This window comes from Marmota monax, unplaced genomic scaffold (genome assembly GCF_021218885.2).
Source record: "Marmota monax isolate L192 unplaced genomic scaffold, Marmota_monax_Labrador192_F-V1.1 WCK01_AAM20220418_F8-fsc00043, whole genome shotgun sequence".
Lineage (NCBI taxonomy): Eukaryota > Metazoa > Chordata > Mammalia > Rodentia > Sciuridae > Marmota > Marmota monax.
The window spans coordinates 14501177-14518935 of NW_026691982.1; the positions used below are offsets into that span (position 1 = coordinate 14501177).

At 35.2% G+C, this 17759-nt stretch overlaps 1 protein-coding gene across 1 annotated transcript in view; it reads right to left on the reverse strand.

Annotated features, from left to right (window-relative positions):
* Window positions 1-17759, reverse strand: part of LOC124095283 (phospholipid-transporting ATPase IB-like) — a 132812-nt gene that overhangs the window by 56668 nt on the left and 58385 nt on the right. The window contains exons 15-17 of the mRNA XM_058580449.1: window positions 14909-15081; window positions 10923-11106; window positions 5854-5964 (exon numbers count right to left, since the gene is read on the reverse strand). Of these exons, the coding sequence (XP_058436432.1) occupies window positions 5854-5964; window positions 10923-11106; window positions 14909-15081 (468 nt within the window). The remainder of the gene's footprint in view (window positions 1-5853; window positions 5965-10922; window positions 11107-14908; window positions 15082-17759) is intronic.

Below are 17759 nucleotides of genomic sequence, written 5' to 3' on the forward strand. Positions count from 1 at the left end.
ATGTACTATAACAAAGTAGATTTTACTCCAGGGATTCAAAGCTGGTCTGATATTTAAAAACTAATCCACATAACCATATATGCTCAATTTAAATAAGAAAAGATTATATTATTTGATACAGAAAAAAACATTTGACAAAATGCAACAAAATTTTATTATAAAGATGCTCAGCAATCTAGGAACAGTGTGATTTTATCAATTTGATAAAGGATATCTTCAAAGAAACAAACAAAAACAACCATACAGCTAATACAATATTAAATAATGAGAAATAAGATTTCCTCCTTATGATCAGGGCAAGGATGTCCCCTCACACTATTCTTATGTAAGATAGTTGAATATAATTAGAAAAGAAGAAATAAAGTGTCCCTCTTTACAGATGACAGACTAACTGGATAAAATTAAAAGGAATACAGAAAAAAATTAAATATACACTTGTGACAAATATGTGAATTCTACAAGATCTCAGGATGCAAGATCAACATAAAATCTAATCACATTTATATATAGTAGCAATGAACACATGGACACTGACATTAGAAACCCAAAGTCATTAATAACTGCACCAAAGAAAATGAAATAAGTTGTCTCTATGGTTGGCTGAACCCAAAGATATGGACCCCTGAAGGGAGGACCAATTGTATTTAAGTATAATCTGAAAAAAGCATGTATAGGATTTATATACTGAAAAATACAAAATTTTGATAAAAGAAACCAAAAGAAGGCTAAAATAAATGAAGAATCAGTCTCTGTTCATGGATTTGAAGCTAATCAGAGTAAAGATATAAATGCTCCCCAAACTGATATATAGGTTTAACCCAATTCCTATCAAAATTCCGCCAAGATTTTTTGTGGACATAGATATACTTATTTTAAAATTGAAGAGATAAACACAGTTTTGCTAACACAATTTTAAAAAACAAAAATAAAGTGAGAGAAATCACTCTACCCAATGTTAAAGGTGACTACAGGGTATCAGCACAGGGATATTCATATTCATCAACGGGTCAGATTAGAGAATCCATAAGGAGATCTACACAAATATACTGAGCCAGTTTTTAAGCTTTTATTTTTTAATGTAGTAATATTGTGAAGAGGGCACCTTGGGGTTCTCTCCTCAAGTGAATGTCTTTGAAGTGAATTCACACTTTTGCACCTTTCAGCCTGCAATGGGTGGGGTATCCTGATTCCTGAAATATGGTCAAAGTATCTTTCCTATTTTCCTGGTGCAAAGTACTTGGCTTCTTTTTAATACCACTCATCTCTACATGCTGCTTTGCTGCATCTTTAAACACACTTCTTTTCTTGCAAACTTTGAATTTTTCAAATCTTTCCGTTCTGACTTTTGCCCCTAATTTTCACTGTAAATTTCCAACCTGTAGCCTGAACTATGTGTTGCCTTAACTTGTCTATCACCTTTAAATTGGTCCTCTTACAAAGTCTCAGGGCATGGACCAAAAAAAAAAAAAAAAAAATCAAAATTCTTTGCCACATGTAATATAGACAGCCTGTAATTCAATTGCCAATACAATCCTCATTCCTATGTGAAACCTACTCGTGTTGGCCTTTATTATCTGCATTTCTATCAACGGTTTGGTCTTTTGAGCCCTTACCAGAATTGTCCATTAAACTTTTCTTATAGCACTCTAGACTTCTCTACCTTTTCCCTCAAACTTCCAAACTCCTTATGCAAATCAACTGCAAAGTCTTTCCCACATTTTCTAAGGTGCAGTCACAGCAATGGCCATATTTTTCAGTACCAAATTTTTGTGTTAGCTTTCTGTCACTGTGACAAAAATACCTTAGATGATCAATTTAAAGTGAATTCTTTTTTGTTTATTTGTTATGGGGATTGGACCAAAGGGCACTTTACCCCTGAGTTACATGCCCAGTCCTTTTTATCTTATTTTTTTTTTTAAGTTTTGAGACAGGGTCTTACTAAATTGCCAAGGTTGGTCTCAAACTTGCAATCCTCCTGCTTCAGTCTCCTGAACTGTTGAAATTACAGACATGCATCATCGTGCCCAGTGATAAGCAAATAAAGGAGAGAAAAAGATCGATTTCAGTTCATGGTTTCTGAGGCTTCAGCTTGTCTTTGTGCTTTGGGTCTGTGGCGTCACAGTGTATCACAGTGAGGACCTGACAGAGTCCTGCTCATCTCATGGTGGATGGGAAGCAAAGAGAGAAAGAAAGGGACCAAGATCCCTGTACCCCTTTAAGGCATGTCTCTAATATTCTAATATCTTCCCACCAGACCCCATCTCTGAAAGGTATCACTGCCTCCCGATAGTGTCACAGTTGGGGACCAAGCATTTAACACAAGGGCCTTTGGAGTACGTTCATGATCCAGGCTATAGCAGGTAAAATTAACATCTTAACAACATTAATTCTTCCAACTGATAAACATAAAATGTCTTTACATTTATTTATGCTTTCTTCAATTTCTTTCAGCAATATTTTTTTAGTTTTCATATATGTGTCTTGATTAAGTTTTTTCCCAAGTATTTCATTTTACTTTTTATTATAAATGGGATTGTTACCTTAATTTCCTTTTTGAATTGTTCGATGTCAGTGTATAGAAACACAGCTGATTTTTGTATTTTGACTTTGTATTTTGCAACTTTGCTGAATTCATTTATTAGTTCTAATATCTTGTGTGAAATATTTAAGTTTTCTACATATACAAGCATATCATATGTTAATAGAGATAATTTTACTTCTTTTTAAATATTTGAATGCATTTTGTTTCCTTTTCTTGCCTAATTGCTCAAGTTAGAACTTCCAATACTATGTTGAATAGAAGTAGTTAGCATGGGCATCCTTGTCTTGGTTCTGATCTTAGAAGGTTTTCAGTGTTTTACCATTGACTACAATGTTAGCTGGGGGATTTTTACATGTGGCCTTTATTATTCTGAGGTAGTTTCTTTCTCTTCCTAATTTGTTAAGTGTTTTATCAAATAAGGGGTGTCAAATTGTGTTGAAATGCTTTTTCAGCATCAACTGAAGTAATCGTGATTTTCCATCTTTAATTATGTTAATGTAGGGTGTTATATTGGTTGATTTTTTGCATGTGAAAACATTCTTGCATTCCAGAAATAAATCTGTTGGGGAAGGCCAGTTAGGCTTCCTTGCAGAGGCTTCCAGCAGGCTATGTTATGTTTTATGTTATGTTTTTATCATGCAGACAAGGCCATGATTAGTGTGTAGTCAAGGTCAGAAACACTCTGATTCAGTGTGCATACTCAAGGTCACAAACATTTGCTTGTGAGCATGTGAGCACTGGTGTAAGCTGTTGGCAGTGTGCCTTCTTTGTTTAGACTGTATTCAAAAGTGGGCTAAATGGAACTGATGGGAGCAAAATGGAACTGGGTGGGTCTAAAGCTGAAACTGGCTGAGGCTGTTTCCACCTCTGAATAAAGGCTGACTCAACCATGTCTTGCATCTTCTTTCACCTGCCAGGATTCCAAATGTTTCCTGGGTCTGAGCCCTTGCATAACAAAATCTCTCTGGTTTTAGAATAGGATAAATTTAATATGCTCTTGAATTTGAGTTGTTAGTATTTTGTTTATGATTTTTCATTAACATTCATCAAGAACATTGGTCTATAGTTTTCTTATAGTGTGTTTTGCATTGCTCTTAGGGTAATTCTGACCTTGTAGAATGAGTCCTCTTCAAGTTTTAGATAAGCTGAGAAAATGATGTTACCTCTTTGAGTGATTGGAAGAACTTTTTAGTGAAGCTATCTACTGCTGCACTTTGTTGGGTGGGGGGGTTAATTATTGAGTCAATCTCTCCTTATTACTTGTAAGTCTCTTCATATTTTTTCTATTTCTCTATTATTTTCCCAACTGACTTCTGACAAAGGTGCAAAAGTGATTTAATTGAGGAGGGAGAGCCTTTTCATCAAATGTCACTAAAGCAATTGGACATCCATAGGCAAAAGAAAGACAAGCAAAACCTCACATCTTATACTGCAAATGGACCATGAAATTAAATATGACATACAGAGCTTTTAAAAAATATATACAGGAAAATATTTGGAACCTAAAGCTAGAAAAAACTTTTTTTTTTTTAATATGATGCTACAAGATGCTACAAGCATACGAGGAAAAACTAGATAAACTGGACCTAATCAAAATTAAAAATGTTTATTCTGTGAAAGACCCTGTTAAGACAATGAGGTAACAAGTTGCAGACTGAAAGAAAATACTTGCAAATTATATACCTGGCAAAGAAATAATAATTAGAATATGTGAAAACGTTTCATAATAGTAAAACAACAACAAAAAAAACAACCCTAATGATATAATTATAAAATGGACAGAAGATATGGGGACACATTTCCAAAATATATACATAAATGGCAAATAAATACATAAAAAGATATTCAACATCAATAGCCGGTAAGAAAATCTAATTTTAATCTAAAATAGATATTTCTACACATCAAAAAGGTTAAAAAAGACATAGTAATGATATCTCAGACTGGCAAATATCTGGAGAAACAGGATAATTGTTTCATTATTGGTAGAAATTTTAAGATGGTAAAACCACTCTGGAAAATAGTTTGGAAGTTTCTTGTAAAATTGCATGCACTTACCATATGACTCAATAATTGTGCACTTCTCACATAAACCTAAACACAAATGTTCACACAAATTTTATTTTTATTAGCACCAAACTAAAAACAAATGTTTTTCCACATGTCCATGGTAAATAAATTGTGTAAGTATAACACACCAATAAAAAAACAACAAACTACTAAAAATAAAAAAGAATAAACTACTGATGCACACAATGACTTGGATAAATCTGAAGGGAATTATACTGAGTAAAAAAAAAAAATCTCATCTGAAAAGATGACATATTATTTGGTTGAAATTTTATAGAACATTGTAAAATTAGAGAATAGATTAGCCATTGCCAGGGGGTTAGAGATGGGTAGGGATGTAAAAAGGTAGCATGAAGAAGATCCCCCTGTAGTGATGTAATAGTTATGTATCTTGATGTATCTTGATTACTATAGTGGGTGGTTACATGAATCTACACATGGATAAAAGTGCAAGAACACAGTGCACATATTCATGCACACATCAATGCATCTAAAATTGATGACATCTGCACAAGCTCTGTGGTGGTAACACTGAAAATTCCAGGCTCATTCCTATCCTTTAGTGGAAGGAAGCACAGAGATATCTGGTATGTTTAATCACTGGAAGAATCTAGAGCTAACAGACCTAACTGTGTTTGGGTGAGTAGGTGTCTGGTGTCTGTCATCATGATATTATAAGATGTTTAATTGACACTTTTTACTTAGTCACTTCTATAGGCAAAAACTTGAAGCAGGATTTTGTTAACAGCACTGTTAAATAAAATCTGTGGGGATCCATGGATTTAGAACAGGCACCTGTAATGGGCCCAGCAGTCCAAACCAGAATAGAGTTGAATCACAATACCTGAGCTTTGGTTAGTTGCAGGAGGAATTGTAGACAATTAACTAATTAAGCTGTAAGCAATTAATTAGTTAAGTTGTAACCCATTGACTGATTATTCAAGGTGTTGTTAAATTGTTTTCTAGGTCTCACTTCTGTTTTTCATCAATGCTATCAGATCACATTGTTGGTTAGAATTCTCATAACTTGCTCTAGTTTTAGGGGCTAGTAAAGAATCAGAACATACTCAAGAAACAATTTTTTTTTGTCTTGATTTACTCAAGTAAACTGCTAAATTTAGTTATAAGGAATTTTCTTTTGATAGTACTTTAATATGAAAAAAGTGTTAATTACCAAGTCTAAATCACAGAAAAGACCTAATTCCTTGAAGAAAGAAAATGAAATGCATCTCCTTTCTTACCCCAATAATGTATAGCACTACATTCTTGTAGAAAGAATACAATATGCATTTGGTCACTCGAAAATAGTTCCAAGTTCCATGAACCAACAGAAGCTTCTCCAAGTATCTAAACTGAAAAGAAACAATAGTCAACAAAACAAAAGTTCAAATGAAACTACCATTTAGTGTGAAAACCCACAAAGTATTATGTTCCCAGTATTTCATAATTTAGCAGTTCCCCCTTTAGCAAATGTAATGTAGAAGAGGAGAGAATGAACATTAGTCCTAAAACAATCTGACATGGCACTTGGCTATAATGACCTTTTTAAGAATTCTCTTGTTTCAACAGTAACAACAAAAATAAACCATTAAATATCATTTTTTTGTCCAGCAAATGGTGCTTTGTTATTAATAATAACAGGTATGGATTTTTCAAAATAATATTTGCTTTTTGTGCCTGGGTCTTAACTAAATACACGTCTAGGATCTTAATCATAAGAATGAGTCAGAATTATTTAATCAAAAAAAACATCATATTGGAAACAGGAAACTCAGATTCAATCACTGAGTGTTTTGTCTGATCAGGTTGAAGTAATAATGTCTTGTAGGAATCAGTTCCCTGTTTCCTATAATAAATAAAAAATATAAACAAAAAATGTAACAAGGACAAAAGGGCAGGAGTCTGGGACACTCCTGAATCTCCTCACCCCCATCTTCTTTTTGCTTTTCTTCCAGTGTAAGACGTACTGGATTTATTCATTGCAATGTAAGCTGCATACGGACATGAGTTAGCTTTCTATTGCTGTGACCAAATACCTGAGACAATCAACTTGTACAGAGAAAAGATCTGTTTTGCCTCATGGTTTTAGTGGTTTGGGGCCACAGTCAGTTGGCACCTTTTATTTGGGCCTGTGATGAGGCAGCATATCATGGTGAGAGTATGTGAAGATGGAAGTTGTTCACCACATGGTGGTCAGAAGGCAAAGACAAAGAAATGAAGGCATAGGGTTCCCAATATTCCCTTCAAGGACCTGTTCCCAAAGAACTGACTTTCTCCCACGAGGCCCCACTTCCTAGAGGCTTCACCCCTTCCCAATAGTGCCATAGGCTGGGGGCCAAACCTTTAACAAGCGGGCCTTTGGGAAACATTTCTAAACCTTAGGAGGGCAGGACTCATTGTTTACTTTGTTCATTGACCAATCCAGCATACTTAGCAACATACCCAGAATGTGGCAGGGTCTCAATAAACATGTTTTAAATGAATGTATATTCACGAGTTATTCTACAAAATGAGGCAATTCATGGTAATTTAGTTAAGTCCTTAATTTAAACAGTGACTTCAAAGTGACAGAAGTTGGTACATATACCAAAAAAAAAAAACACAACATTAACCTTTAAAACAAATATTAACAGTGGAACATGAAAGGGCAGGATAGGGAGGGAGATGTTTAATCATAAGATGCATAACTATACCAAAAATAAGTAAATTTGAAAAGAACATTTGAAACCCAGAACCAGATAATAAACTTGAGTCACTATACACAACATTTCTATTCCTATCAGTTTTTAGTTTTGCAATGATTTATTTCCAGGGGTGAAAAAAAAATTCTAAATCAAAGCTCTCTATTTATTAGGATAGTTTTAAAATAGTAAGACATTTGGGGAGGAAATAGCAAATAATGGATTCTCATCAGAGAGTTTTGAACGGAATATTATACTGATGTGCTCTGGGCAGGGGAAAGTTGTACCCAAGAGGTCATAAGGCAAACTGATGGTAGGTTGTTGACCTAACACTGAAACTCAGATAAGGGTAAAATGAAGATAGGGCAGAAATAGACAAATTTCCACCACAATACGGGGGGTAAGCATCATTCTGGGGGAAAGTAGTATCACACATTATGGTAGCACTATTCTTTCTAGCTCCAATATAAGTTGCTGTTGCTTAAAATAAAGTGGGAAAGCAAATTTATGTGACTTAAAGTGCTTCTATAAATCTGAAATAACTTTTTAATAGGGGCCAAAGCATGAATCAAACCAATACACTACATTAGGGACTGCTTGGTGTGTCAACTTTGGGGCATCCAGAAGGAGGAAAAGAAAGCCTAAAAAGTTGTACTGTCTGCCTAACCACAAATGCAGCTGTGATGAGGGAGTCCAGAACAAAGGTAAAAGAGGATTCAGATGGCAGGTGCTCGAGAGTGTAAAGTGCCCTGCATGAGGACAAATGCTGATCTCCTAGAACAAAAGCTCACAAAATCCTACCTCCCTTCTGGATTTTTCTTTAACTCCAAAGAGAACAACCTCATAATTTTAAATCCCATTAAGACTTTGGTTTTAAAAGGAAAGGCTGTAGTCTCTTTCTTAGACATACATAAGAAAATGGCAAACAACTATTCCTTTAAGACTCCAATGTAGCTGATCCCTGACAGTATTGTGCATTTATGGTGTTTAAAAATTCAAGGCTATATCATATATAATTGCTGAGACTATGAGAAGCATGTGTCTCAATGGTAGTTGGTGCTTAAGGAAAAGATATGAGGGAATTTGGTGCGACCATTTCCTGTCTATAGACAGATGCTATGATCATAAGCAAATAGCATGCTTCTCAACTCAGACCTCCTAACACACAGGAGCCACAGTTTACCTCTCTATACAACAGCACATTTAATCCATGCATATGTAGGTTAGAACTGATCTGATTCAAATATGGACCTCTAAGAATGTTTGCTGTACAGCTGGGGACATAGCTTGGTGGTAAAGTGTATGCTTCACTTATGCAAGGCCCTGGGTTTGATAACAAGCACCATATTTTTTTTTTTTTTTAAAAAAAAAAAAGGAGGAGAAGAGGAGAAAAGTATGATGTCACCATTTTAGCTTCAGGTATCTACTAACCTGTGAGTGGATTAAAAAATCATATAGCTTCTCAGAGAGAGGCTACAATAACAACTGCCCCAAATAAGGATAACCTACCCAGAGTCCTGTAGGTATTTCTAGGGAGATTTTCAAAGATTACATGAAGCTTCTGAATTCAGCAAGACTGAAAAGTGTTGCTGCTAATTGGTCGAATGTGATGAAAATATTGTAGTCATTAAAAGTCAATGTTAAATTATTAAATAAAAATTATATCCTTCAAAATTCAAAATACTAAAGTGTAAAAACAGGAAAATGTTTTTGTTAAGTAGTAAAGGATATTGTGTGGTGCTATCTCTATGATTCTGGTGAATGTTAGCCCATAGTTTTAATTGGTTCTATGCCTCTAGTCCCCATAATCGTGAGGTTGGCTGTTTCCATATGAAAACATCAATCAAGAAATGGCTATTGCTATGGTTTAGATGTTGTCTGATCTCCAAGGATCCATGTGTTGGAAGTTTTGTCCCCAGAGTAGCAATATTGGTACCTGGTGTGGGGCCTTCAAGATGTGGAGCCTAAGGGGAGATATGTAGGTGATTGGGGTCTTGCCCTCAGAAGAAATTAAAGCAACTGTCATGGGACCCTTTGGGAGCTCACTTGAGAGGCTTATTATAAAGGCCTGAGCTTGGCCTCAGCCAGGCTTCTTTGGCTTTTTGTACCAAGATGTAATCATGTATTCCCACATATGCTTCTACCATTGCTATCCACCATGTTGTTAGACAGCTAGAGGGTCCTCACTAGAAGTCAACCAATGTAGGCACCATGTCCTTGAATTTCCTAAACAGAGCTAAATAAACCTTTTTCTTCATAGTAGCCTGCCTTAGGTAATTTTTTATAGCAGCAAAAACTTGACACATACAGACATTAAAGGGAATTTCCTTTAACAAGATTGTGATTATTCTGCCTGGGGAAGTTGGAATATCACTTAGATGATACTGCTTTATAAATCAATAAAAGATAACAATGTTTTGGTGAGCAAACTTGCTTGTTCCCAGCTTCAGGGTCATTGGCCAAATAATGGCCACTTCACCCAGGAATTCAGCTATTGATCCCTATGTTAAAAAATACAGAATTATTTACAACTGGTCCCTATGTAAAAAATGCAGTTATACATCATGAGTATACACTGTTCTTAAATATCTACTTTTGGAAATAATTTGTCAGTTTCTTACAAAACAAAACATTTATAACACAATCCAGAAATCCCACTCCTTGATATTTACTCACAGGAATTGAAAACTTGTGCTCATCCATGCAAAAATTCACAAATGGATATTTATGGACACTTTAAGTCCAATGGCCAAAAGTTAAAATAAACCAAGATGAATTTTAGTAGGGGAATGGATAAACAAATTGGCAATCTAGAATATGAAATATTATTTGGTGCTAAAAATAAATAAGCTGTTTAATCATGAAAAGACATGGGGGAAATTACATGCATATCAAGTATAAGAAGTCAGTCAAAAAGGCTATATGCTGCATGATTCCAAATACATAACATTCTGGAAAACTATGGTAATAGAAAATGATCAGTAGTAGTCAGGAGGTAGATGGGTGGAAGAATAAACTGATAGAGCACAGAGGATTTTTAGGGAAACTACTCTGTATGATATTATAATGGTGAATACCTATCATTTTACATTTATTCAAATCCATAGAACATACAACATCAAGAGTGAACCATAATGTAAACTTTGGACTTTTGGTGATTAAGATACATGGATGTAGGATTACAGTTGTAACAGCTATACCACTTCAGGCGTGGGGTTGTTGACAGTGCATGGGAAATCTCTGTACCTTCTGCTCAGTTTTTCTGTGAATCCAAAGCTGCTTTAAACAATATTTTTTTAAAAAAACTGCCAATAAAAAAAGGAAATTAAGAGATTATATGTCTTTAATAAATCTTTGTCACAAGATACCACAAAGCAAAATACACATTTTGAGGAGACTGAGGATTTAGAGATTATATTAACAGGACTATAAATTCTTAGTGGCATTAGTTTGACCTATCTGCAGAGCTGATCAATGAAACTCCAAAGTGTATAAGGATAAAAACTTTAAGAACTCCATATGTGTGGTAATTTTCCTTACGAGGCAGCTTAGAGAGGTTAGGTACACCTCAGGGGCAGATGGAACTCATCAACATCTCCCATGACCAGCTGGTGTCCCACAGCACTGACCTGAGCAATGGAGTAATCTGAGTTGTTGGTGGCCTGCATGCCCTCATTCCCACTGATCCCCACTCCCACATGGGCCATCCGGATCATCCCCACATCGTTGGCACCATCCCCAACAGCAAGAGTGATGGCCTCTTCATGCTTCTTCACCAAGTCCACTATTTCAGCTTTCTGGAGGGGAGATAGCCTGAAAAGGAAGATAGACAGAACCACTTTTAAAGGTTGTGTTTAGGTTCATTTTACTTCACACTATTCTAAAAGTTTTTACAAAAAAAGTCAACGATAATCAGCACATAACTACATTTAAATGGAAGATACTAAGTTTTCCAATTCTTTTTTAAAATATTTTTTTAGTTATACATGGACACAGTATCTTTATTTCGTTTATTCATTTTTATGTGGTGCTGAGGATTGAACCCAGTGCCTCACACATGCGAGGCAGGCGCTCTGCCACTGAGCCACAACCCCAGCTTCAGTCAATAAAACCACATAAAGCTATGTTCCATGTGCAGGCATAAGTTTTCCAATTCTTTAATGAAACTTTTGTCATATACAAAAATGTTCCCATCACTTCCACCAATAAATAAATAAATAACATAGTAACTTCTTCAACATTGCAAAATAAATTCTTATAGTTTCCCAGTTTACATGTAGAGAGATCCCCCACTCACTCTTGTGTGACTCAAACCTGCATATTAATTTACATTAGCTACCTACATGAGAGAAAGACAGATATCTCCTATTTATGACACTATTTAAAAGTCTTTACCCTAAGTGTGGATATGAAGTAGCCTTTGAAAATCAAATTACACCCCTTTGAACTTGAATTCATTCAAGGAGATTTATATATATAAATTTATTTATTTATTTTAAATAGAGTCAAAGTTGGGCTCTGGTAACTAACAACAAACACAAGTGATGTAACAGCATGAAATCTTGTTTCCTTCTCATGCTATGTGAACAGCACAGATTAGAATATTATCATTGATTTTTTTTCCTGAGACAATCTACAAAAACAAATTTAATAATCCTAAATAATTTCAGGCTAGCAGGTCCTGTCTGTGCATGAAATATTTTCAAAGATTCAAAGGAAGAAGCAGCAAAATGCTTTTTTCCTATTTATCACTCATTGTTTCATTTACTCAATAATTTGACTTATAGCTCTATCAAAAAATGATGGCTACACAAAGATTTTATTTTTATTTTCTAGTAAGTGAATGACCTCACCATTCCTTTCTCTCAAAAAAAGCTCCTAAAAACTAATTTAAATTAAATTAGATGAGTTTATTAAAAACTAAGGAGATAGTTGGTTTCCTTGATTAGAATGCTGTTATGGTTTAGGTATGAGGTGACCCCCAAAGCTCAAGTGTGAGATAAGGCAAGAAAAATTAGAAGTGAAACCACTGGGTTGTGAGAGACTTAACCTAATCAGTACATTAATCCCCTGATAGGGATTAACTGGGTGTTAACTGTAGGTAGGTGGGGTACAGCTCAAGGAGGTGGGACACTGAGAGCATGCCTTTGGGGTTTATATTTTATTTGTTGTTGGGAGAACTCTCTCTCTGCTTCCTGGTGCCATGTTCTGGTCTGCTTTCCTCCGTGACACTCTTCTGCCATGATGTTCTCCCTCTCCTTGGACCCTGAGGACTCTATGGACTGAGATCTCCAAAATGTGAGCGCTGACAAACTCTTCCTTCTTTAAAATTGTTGTTAGGTCTTTCGTTCAGAATGGTGAAAAAGCTGACTAAAACAAATGTGTTAGAACTTTTGTTTCATAATCAAGAGAACATAATGAATTAAAATCACCACCTTGTGAAACAGAGTGGAAAAGAGTGAACATTTTCTTAAGTAGATGTTAGAAATCAGGTATGTGTTCCCACCAAGACACTGGTGCTTTTACTAGAAAACTTCCAATGTTAATAACTTTACCATCTGGTCGGACAACCACTTTCACACTCAGACTACCATATCTGTGAGAAATGCAAATGTATGTGCGTACGTAACACACACACACACACACACACAAACTTGTATCGATCCCAAATCTGACTTCATATTTTCAAACCTTAATTCCATTCCCTGGGCCAATCAGAGCTCTATAAATACAGTAGGAGAGTGATTGGGACCTTTAAGCCCTCTCTTCCTTCTGCTTAACATCAAGTTGCTATTAATTTCACGAGGTAGTTCTGAGTCTTTCATTAAAACTCCAAATTAGTCCTTACCAGATAAGGATAAAAATGGAATCTCACCCTTTTGGATTTTTACACCTACCTTACCAAATTTGTGAAAATAAAATCTAAAATGACATTTGCCTTAATATTAAGCTTCAGTCAATAAAATCACATAAAGCTATGTTCCATGTGCAGGCATGAAGCCATATCTCACAAGTTCTATGGTTGTACCAATATTGATGTCATTCCATCCATTAAATGGTCTTTGCATTCATGTCTGGCAAAGTTTGTCTTGTAATTTTGTTGGCTGAAACAGCACAAAATTCCCATAGTGGTCCCATTCAGGAAAACGGAAATAAGGATTGGGGGAATTTATGCAAGATAGTAAGGGCATAGATAAAAACAAACTCAGTTTTTCCTAATCTGTACTCAACACACAACACTGAATGCTTCTGAGCACTAATGAGCAGACCAAATGTGACTCTTCTGGTTTGGATGTGAGGTGTCCCCCAGAAGCTCATGTGTGAGATAATACAAGAAGGTTTGGAAGAGAATGATTGGGTCATAGCCTTAGTCTAATCAATGAATTAATCCCTGATGGGATTAACCGAATGGTAACTGGAGGCAGGAGGGGTGTGGCTGGAGGAGGTAGGAATTGGGGCCTGGCTTTGGGTTATATACTTTGTATCTAGCAAGTGGAGTCTCTCTTTCTTTGCTTTCTGATCACCATGTGAGCTGCTTCCCTCTGCCACACTCTTCCGCCATGATGTCCTGCCTCACCTTGAGCCCTTAGGAATGGAGCCTGCTATCTATGGATTGAGACCTCTAAAACTGTGAATACCAAATAAACTTTTCCTCCTCTACAGTTGTTCTGGTCGGATCTTTTAGTCACAGCAGTGAAATGGCTAACTAATACAGTGACCAAATGTGGCTGGGGGTATTTCTCCACACACCAAGCAACCAATCAGTTCTCCAGTGGACATCAACAGGGTGTCATCTAATACAATTCAATTCTGAAGCTATCATACTGGATGTAGTGTCAGATGCTACAGGTTAGGGGCTCAGTGCCCAAAACCACCCTCACCCCACTTCTAACAAATGTTCCACAACCTCCTCCACAGGTTTGACTCATTTGCTAGAGTGGCTTCAGAACTCAGGGAAGTTTTTACTAACACTTTTTTTGTTATTGCTGTTGTTGTTTATTGCAAAGGGTGCTGATGAAGAGATGCATGAAGAAAGGGTATGAAGCCTCCATGCTTTCTCCCACCCTCCAGGCACCTCTACATTTTGGCTATCTGGAAACTTTCTAAAGCTAGCACTTTGGATGCCTATAGGAAGCTACATTATGTTGCATAATTGACTATTGGCCATTGGTGATCAATTTAAACTTATGCCCCTTTTGCTCCCAAGAGGTGAGGGATAGGGTTGAAAAGTTCCAAATCTTTAATCCTGTTTTGGTCTTTCTTATGATCTCTTCCTGTCCTGAAGCTATCTAGAGTTTCCAACCACCAGACATCTTGTTAGCATGCAAAAGAAATTCTGTGACCTTTGTTATTATAGCAGATTTCTTCCAACTTATCATTCATTAATAAGCAATTTACATTTGAAAAATTTTTAACTGCTTTCCTGTAAATCTTAATCCTGACAATTAGAATTCAATACAGACTTTTGCATTTCTGTTTGAGAGTGCATTTTCCCAATAAGAAATGTTGTCTCTGAAGAAATTTACATTTTCAGTTCTATATTTTCTTCATATACTGTACTGTTAATACAGTAGTAAGTACAACAGAGAAAAAAATGAAGAATGAATATTCTTACCTACAACATAATACTGCTCTACATGAAAGGGCCAAATCTAGGAACTTCTTCTGAATTTCAAACCTTAAGGCATACTTCAATGTTTCACCATCAATAATTAGGGCCAAGTCGTTCTCTTTACCTAATAAGTGTCCAAGATCTCCACAGTTATGGTTAATTGCTTGTTGTGCTGCCTAAAACAGGAGGAAAGCATAACTTTGTATTTCTCATATAAACAAAAAGACATCTGAATCAAGATGGAGGATTGAGGTACATTTTTTTTTTTTAGTTGTTGTTGGGACACATGCCTTTATTTTATTTATTTTTATGTGGTGCTGAGGATAGAACCCAGCACCTCGCACGTGCTAGGCAAGTGCTCTACCACTGAGCCACAACCCCAGCCCCAGTGGTACATGTTTACTTCATTCTTTGCTTCAAAAAATTTCACTGATGGGGTGGGGATGTGGCTCCCTGGTGAGCATCTTCTCTGCGAGTATAAGGTACTAGGTTCAATCCCCAACAAGAAAAAGAAAAAAAAAATGAGATGAAAAAGTAAATAAATATCATAAAAAGATGCTTGATATAATTAACCATTAGGAAAATTCAAATTGAAAGCATAGCAGAGTACCACTTATACCTGCTTACATGGCTACAATCGAAAATAAATAATAGTCCTTAGCAGGAAAAATGAAGCAGGTGGCATCACTATACTAGACCTTAGACTATACTACAGAGCAATAGTAACAAAAACAGGATGGTATTGGCACCAAAACAGACTGGTAGACCAATGGTACAGAATAGAGGACACAGAGACTAACCCACAAAATTACAATTATCTTATATTAGACAAAGGTGCCAAAAACATACACTGAAGAAAGGATAGCATCTTCAACAAATGGTGCTGGGAAAAACTGTAAATCCATATGCAACAAAATGTGTGAGGCCTTGAGTTCCAACACCAGCACCACACACACACACACACACACACACACACACACGTGTGCACACACATGTGTTCACACACATGAAAGGTAGATGGATAGTTAAGTGTACAAAAATATTTATGGGTTGTATCTCCATTTTGTTTCTATGACTATTTAAAGTGAATGCCATAAAAGCACCATATTTAAAAGGTCATTATTTAATTATTTCTCTTAACTATAATTTGCAGTCATATTTAGTGATCTATGGAAAGTAGACACACAGTTTTCTATGATCTCTGCTTTCCTTAAACATATGAATAGACGAAATTCTAATTTCATCTAATTCATATGCCACATGGGAGAAAAGCCCAACTGATGTCAAGCACCAAAAACTGTAATGAAGTAACAGTTTTTTTCTCATCACTTATTTTTCTCAAAAAGTCTTCCTTATTCATCATGCAAATGAAGTAACTGTGTTTCCTATAATAAAAGAGTGGTTTATTAATAGTTGAATTACTAGGGCATTTATGTAAATAAGAAGGCCTAATAACATAGAATTCAATCACTTGAAAATTTTACTCCGCACCATGTAGGAACTATTACATGTAATATAATCCATATATTACTTTAAGCATTTCCACTTCTACTTTTTCCACACAGCTGACTGACTATTTCTTCATTGTTTTCAAGAGACTGCAAGTGTTCTGTCCGTGAAAAAGGATCTGACAAAACTGTTTTCCTTGACTTTAATAACTTGGCATGTTTCATTTGATTACTTAACTCAAAACTTGATGCAATTCTAATTATTATATTATCTTTAATCTAATTATCTTTAAACTAATTTTCTTTCATTCCTAAATTTTCTACTTGTTTCTCCCTACCAGTGCTTCTGCTGACAATGTTAATGAAAGTTAAGACAATTCTTCTAATACGGTTCATCTAGAATGTAGCTAACCTGAGCGATTTGCTGAAGTTAACTGTGCAAAATTCAGTGACATGTTTTAAAAGTGATAGAACTTTGCTAACTTGCAGCACATTATATGGAAAATTACATGTGTGCTTCCATTATGTAAAAAAAAATGTGTCCACCATTAAATAATGATTATTTAGAAATGAGTTTTGAAAATAAAAAGGTTTAAAGTTTATAGAAACTTAGAAAAATTTAGAGAGATAAAGTACCAGAGTCATTGTATGAAACACAATATTTAAGTAAAATAGTGCTTTCCAAAGTAAGATGCACCAGAGCAAGACTAGATTCTAGAAAATTCTATTTCATATAACTAATTGTTGTTACTTATGCAATGGAAACCAAGCTTTGTAAACATGAATTTAAACATGTTTTAGTTTCCTTTGGTGTGTATAATTTGGAGAAGTTAAAAACTACAATTCAGCCTTTATCTATTATTTAGTATTGGAGGGGGCTTTATAAATAATATAAGATTCCATTTCATAATATATTCTTAAGATCTTTCTAATATTATAAATTCTCCACACAAAATATATGCAAACTAAATTGGAAGATAAAGAAAAATGATAAAAGAGATATCACCACTATTCTATACTGTGAGGAGTTAAGATTTGAATTAAGTACTTCTTAAACATAATGAGATATTTCTTTGTAAATGTTTATGCTGAATATTGAGAGATAATAGGCAGTGAAACACACAAATTGAAAAGAACAATTAATGATTCTTTAAATATATATACACCTATCTAATTATCAACCAGATAAATATATAGAACATTTACAGGACTTTAGATGTTTCTGCATGTAAACACCTGCACCTAGAAGTGACCACCTGTCTGATTTCTGTGTCTCTTGTTTTGTCTTCTCTGTTTGTGATCTACATGTAAATCAAATAATTAGAATGTACTTTTGTGTTTGGATTTCTTCATTCAACATACCTTTTTACAGATTCATCTGGGCTGCTATATAATATATTGACAAT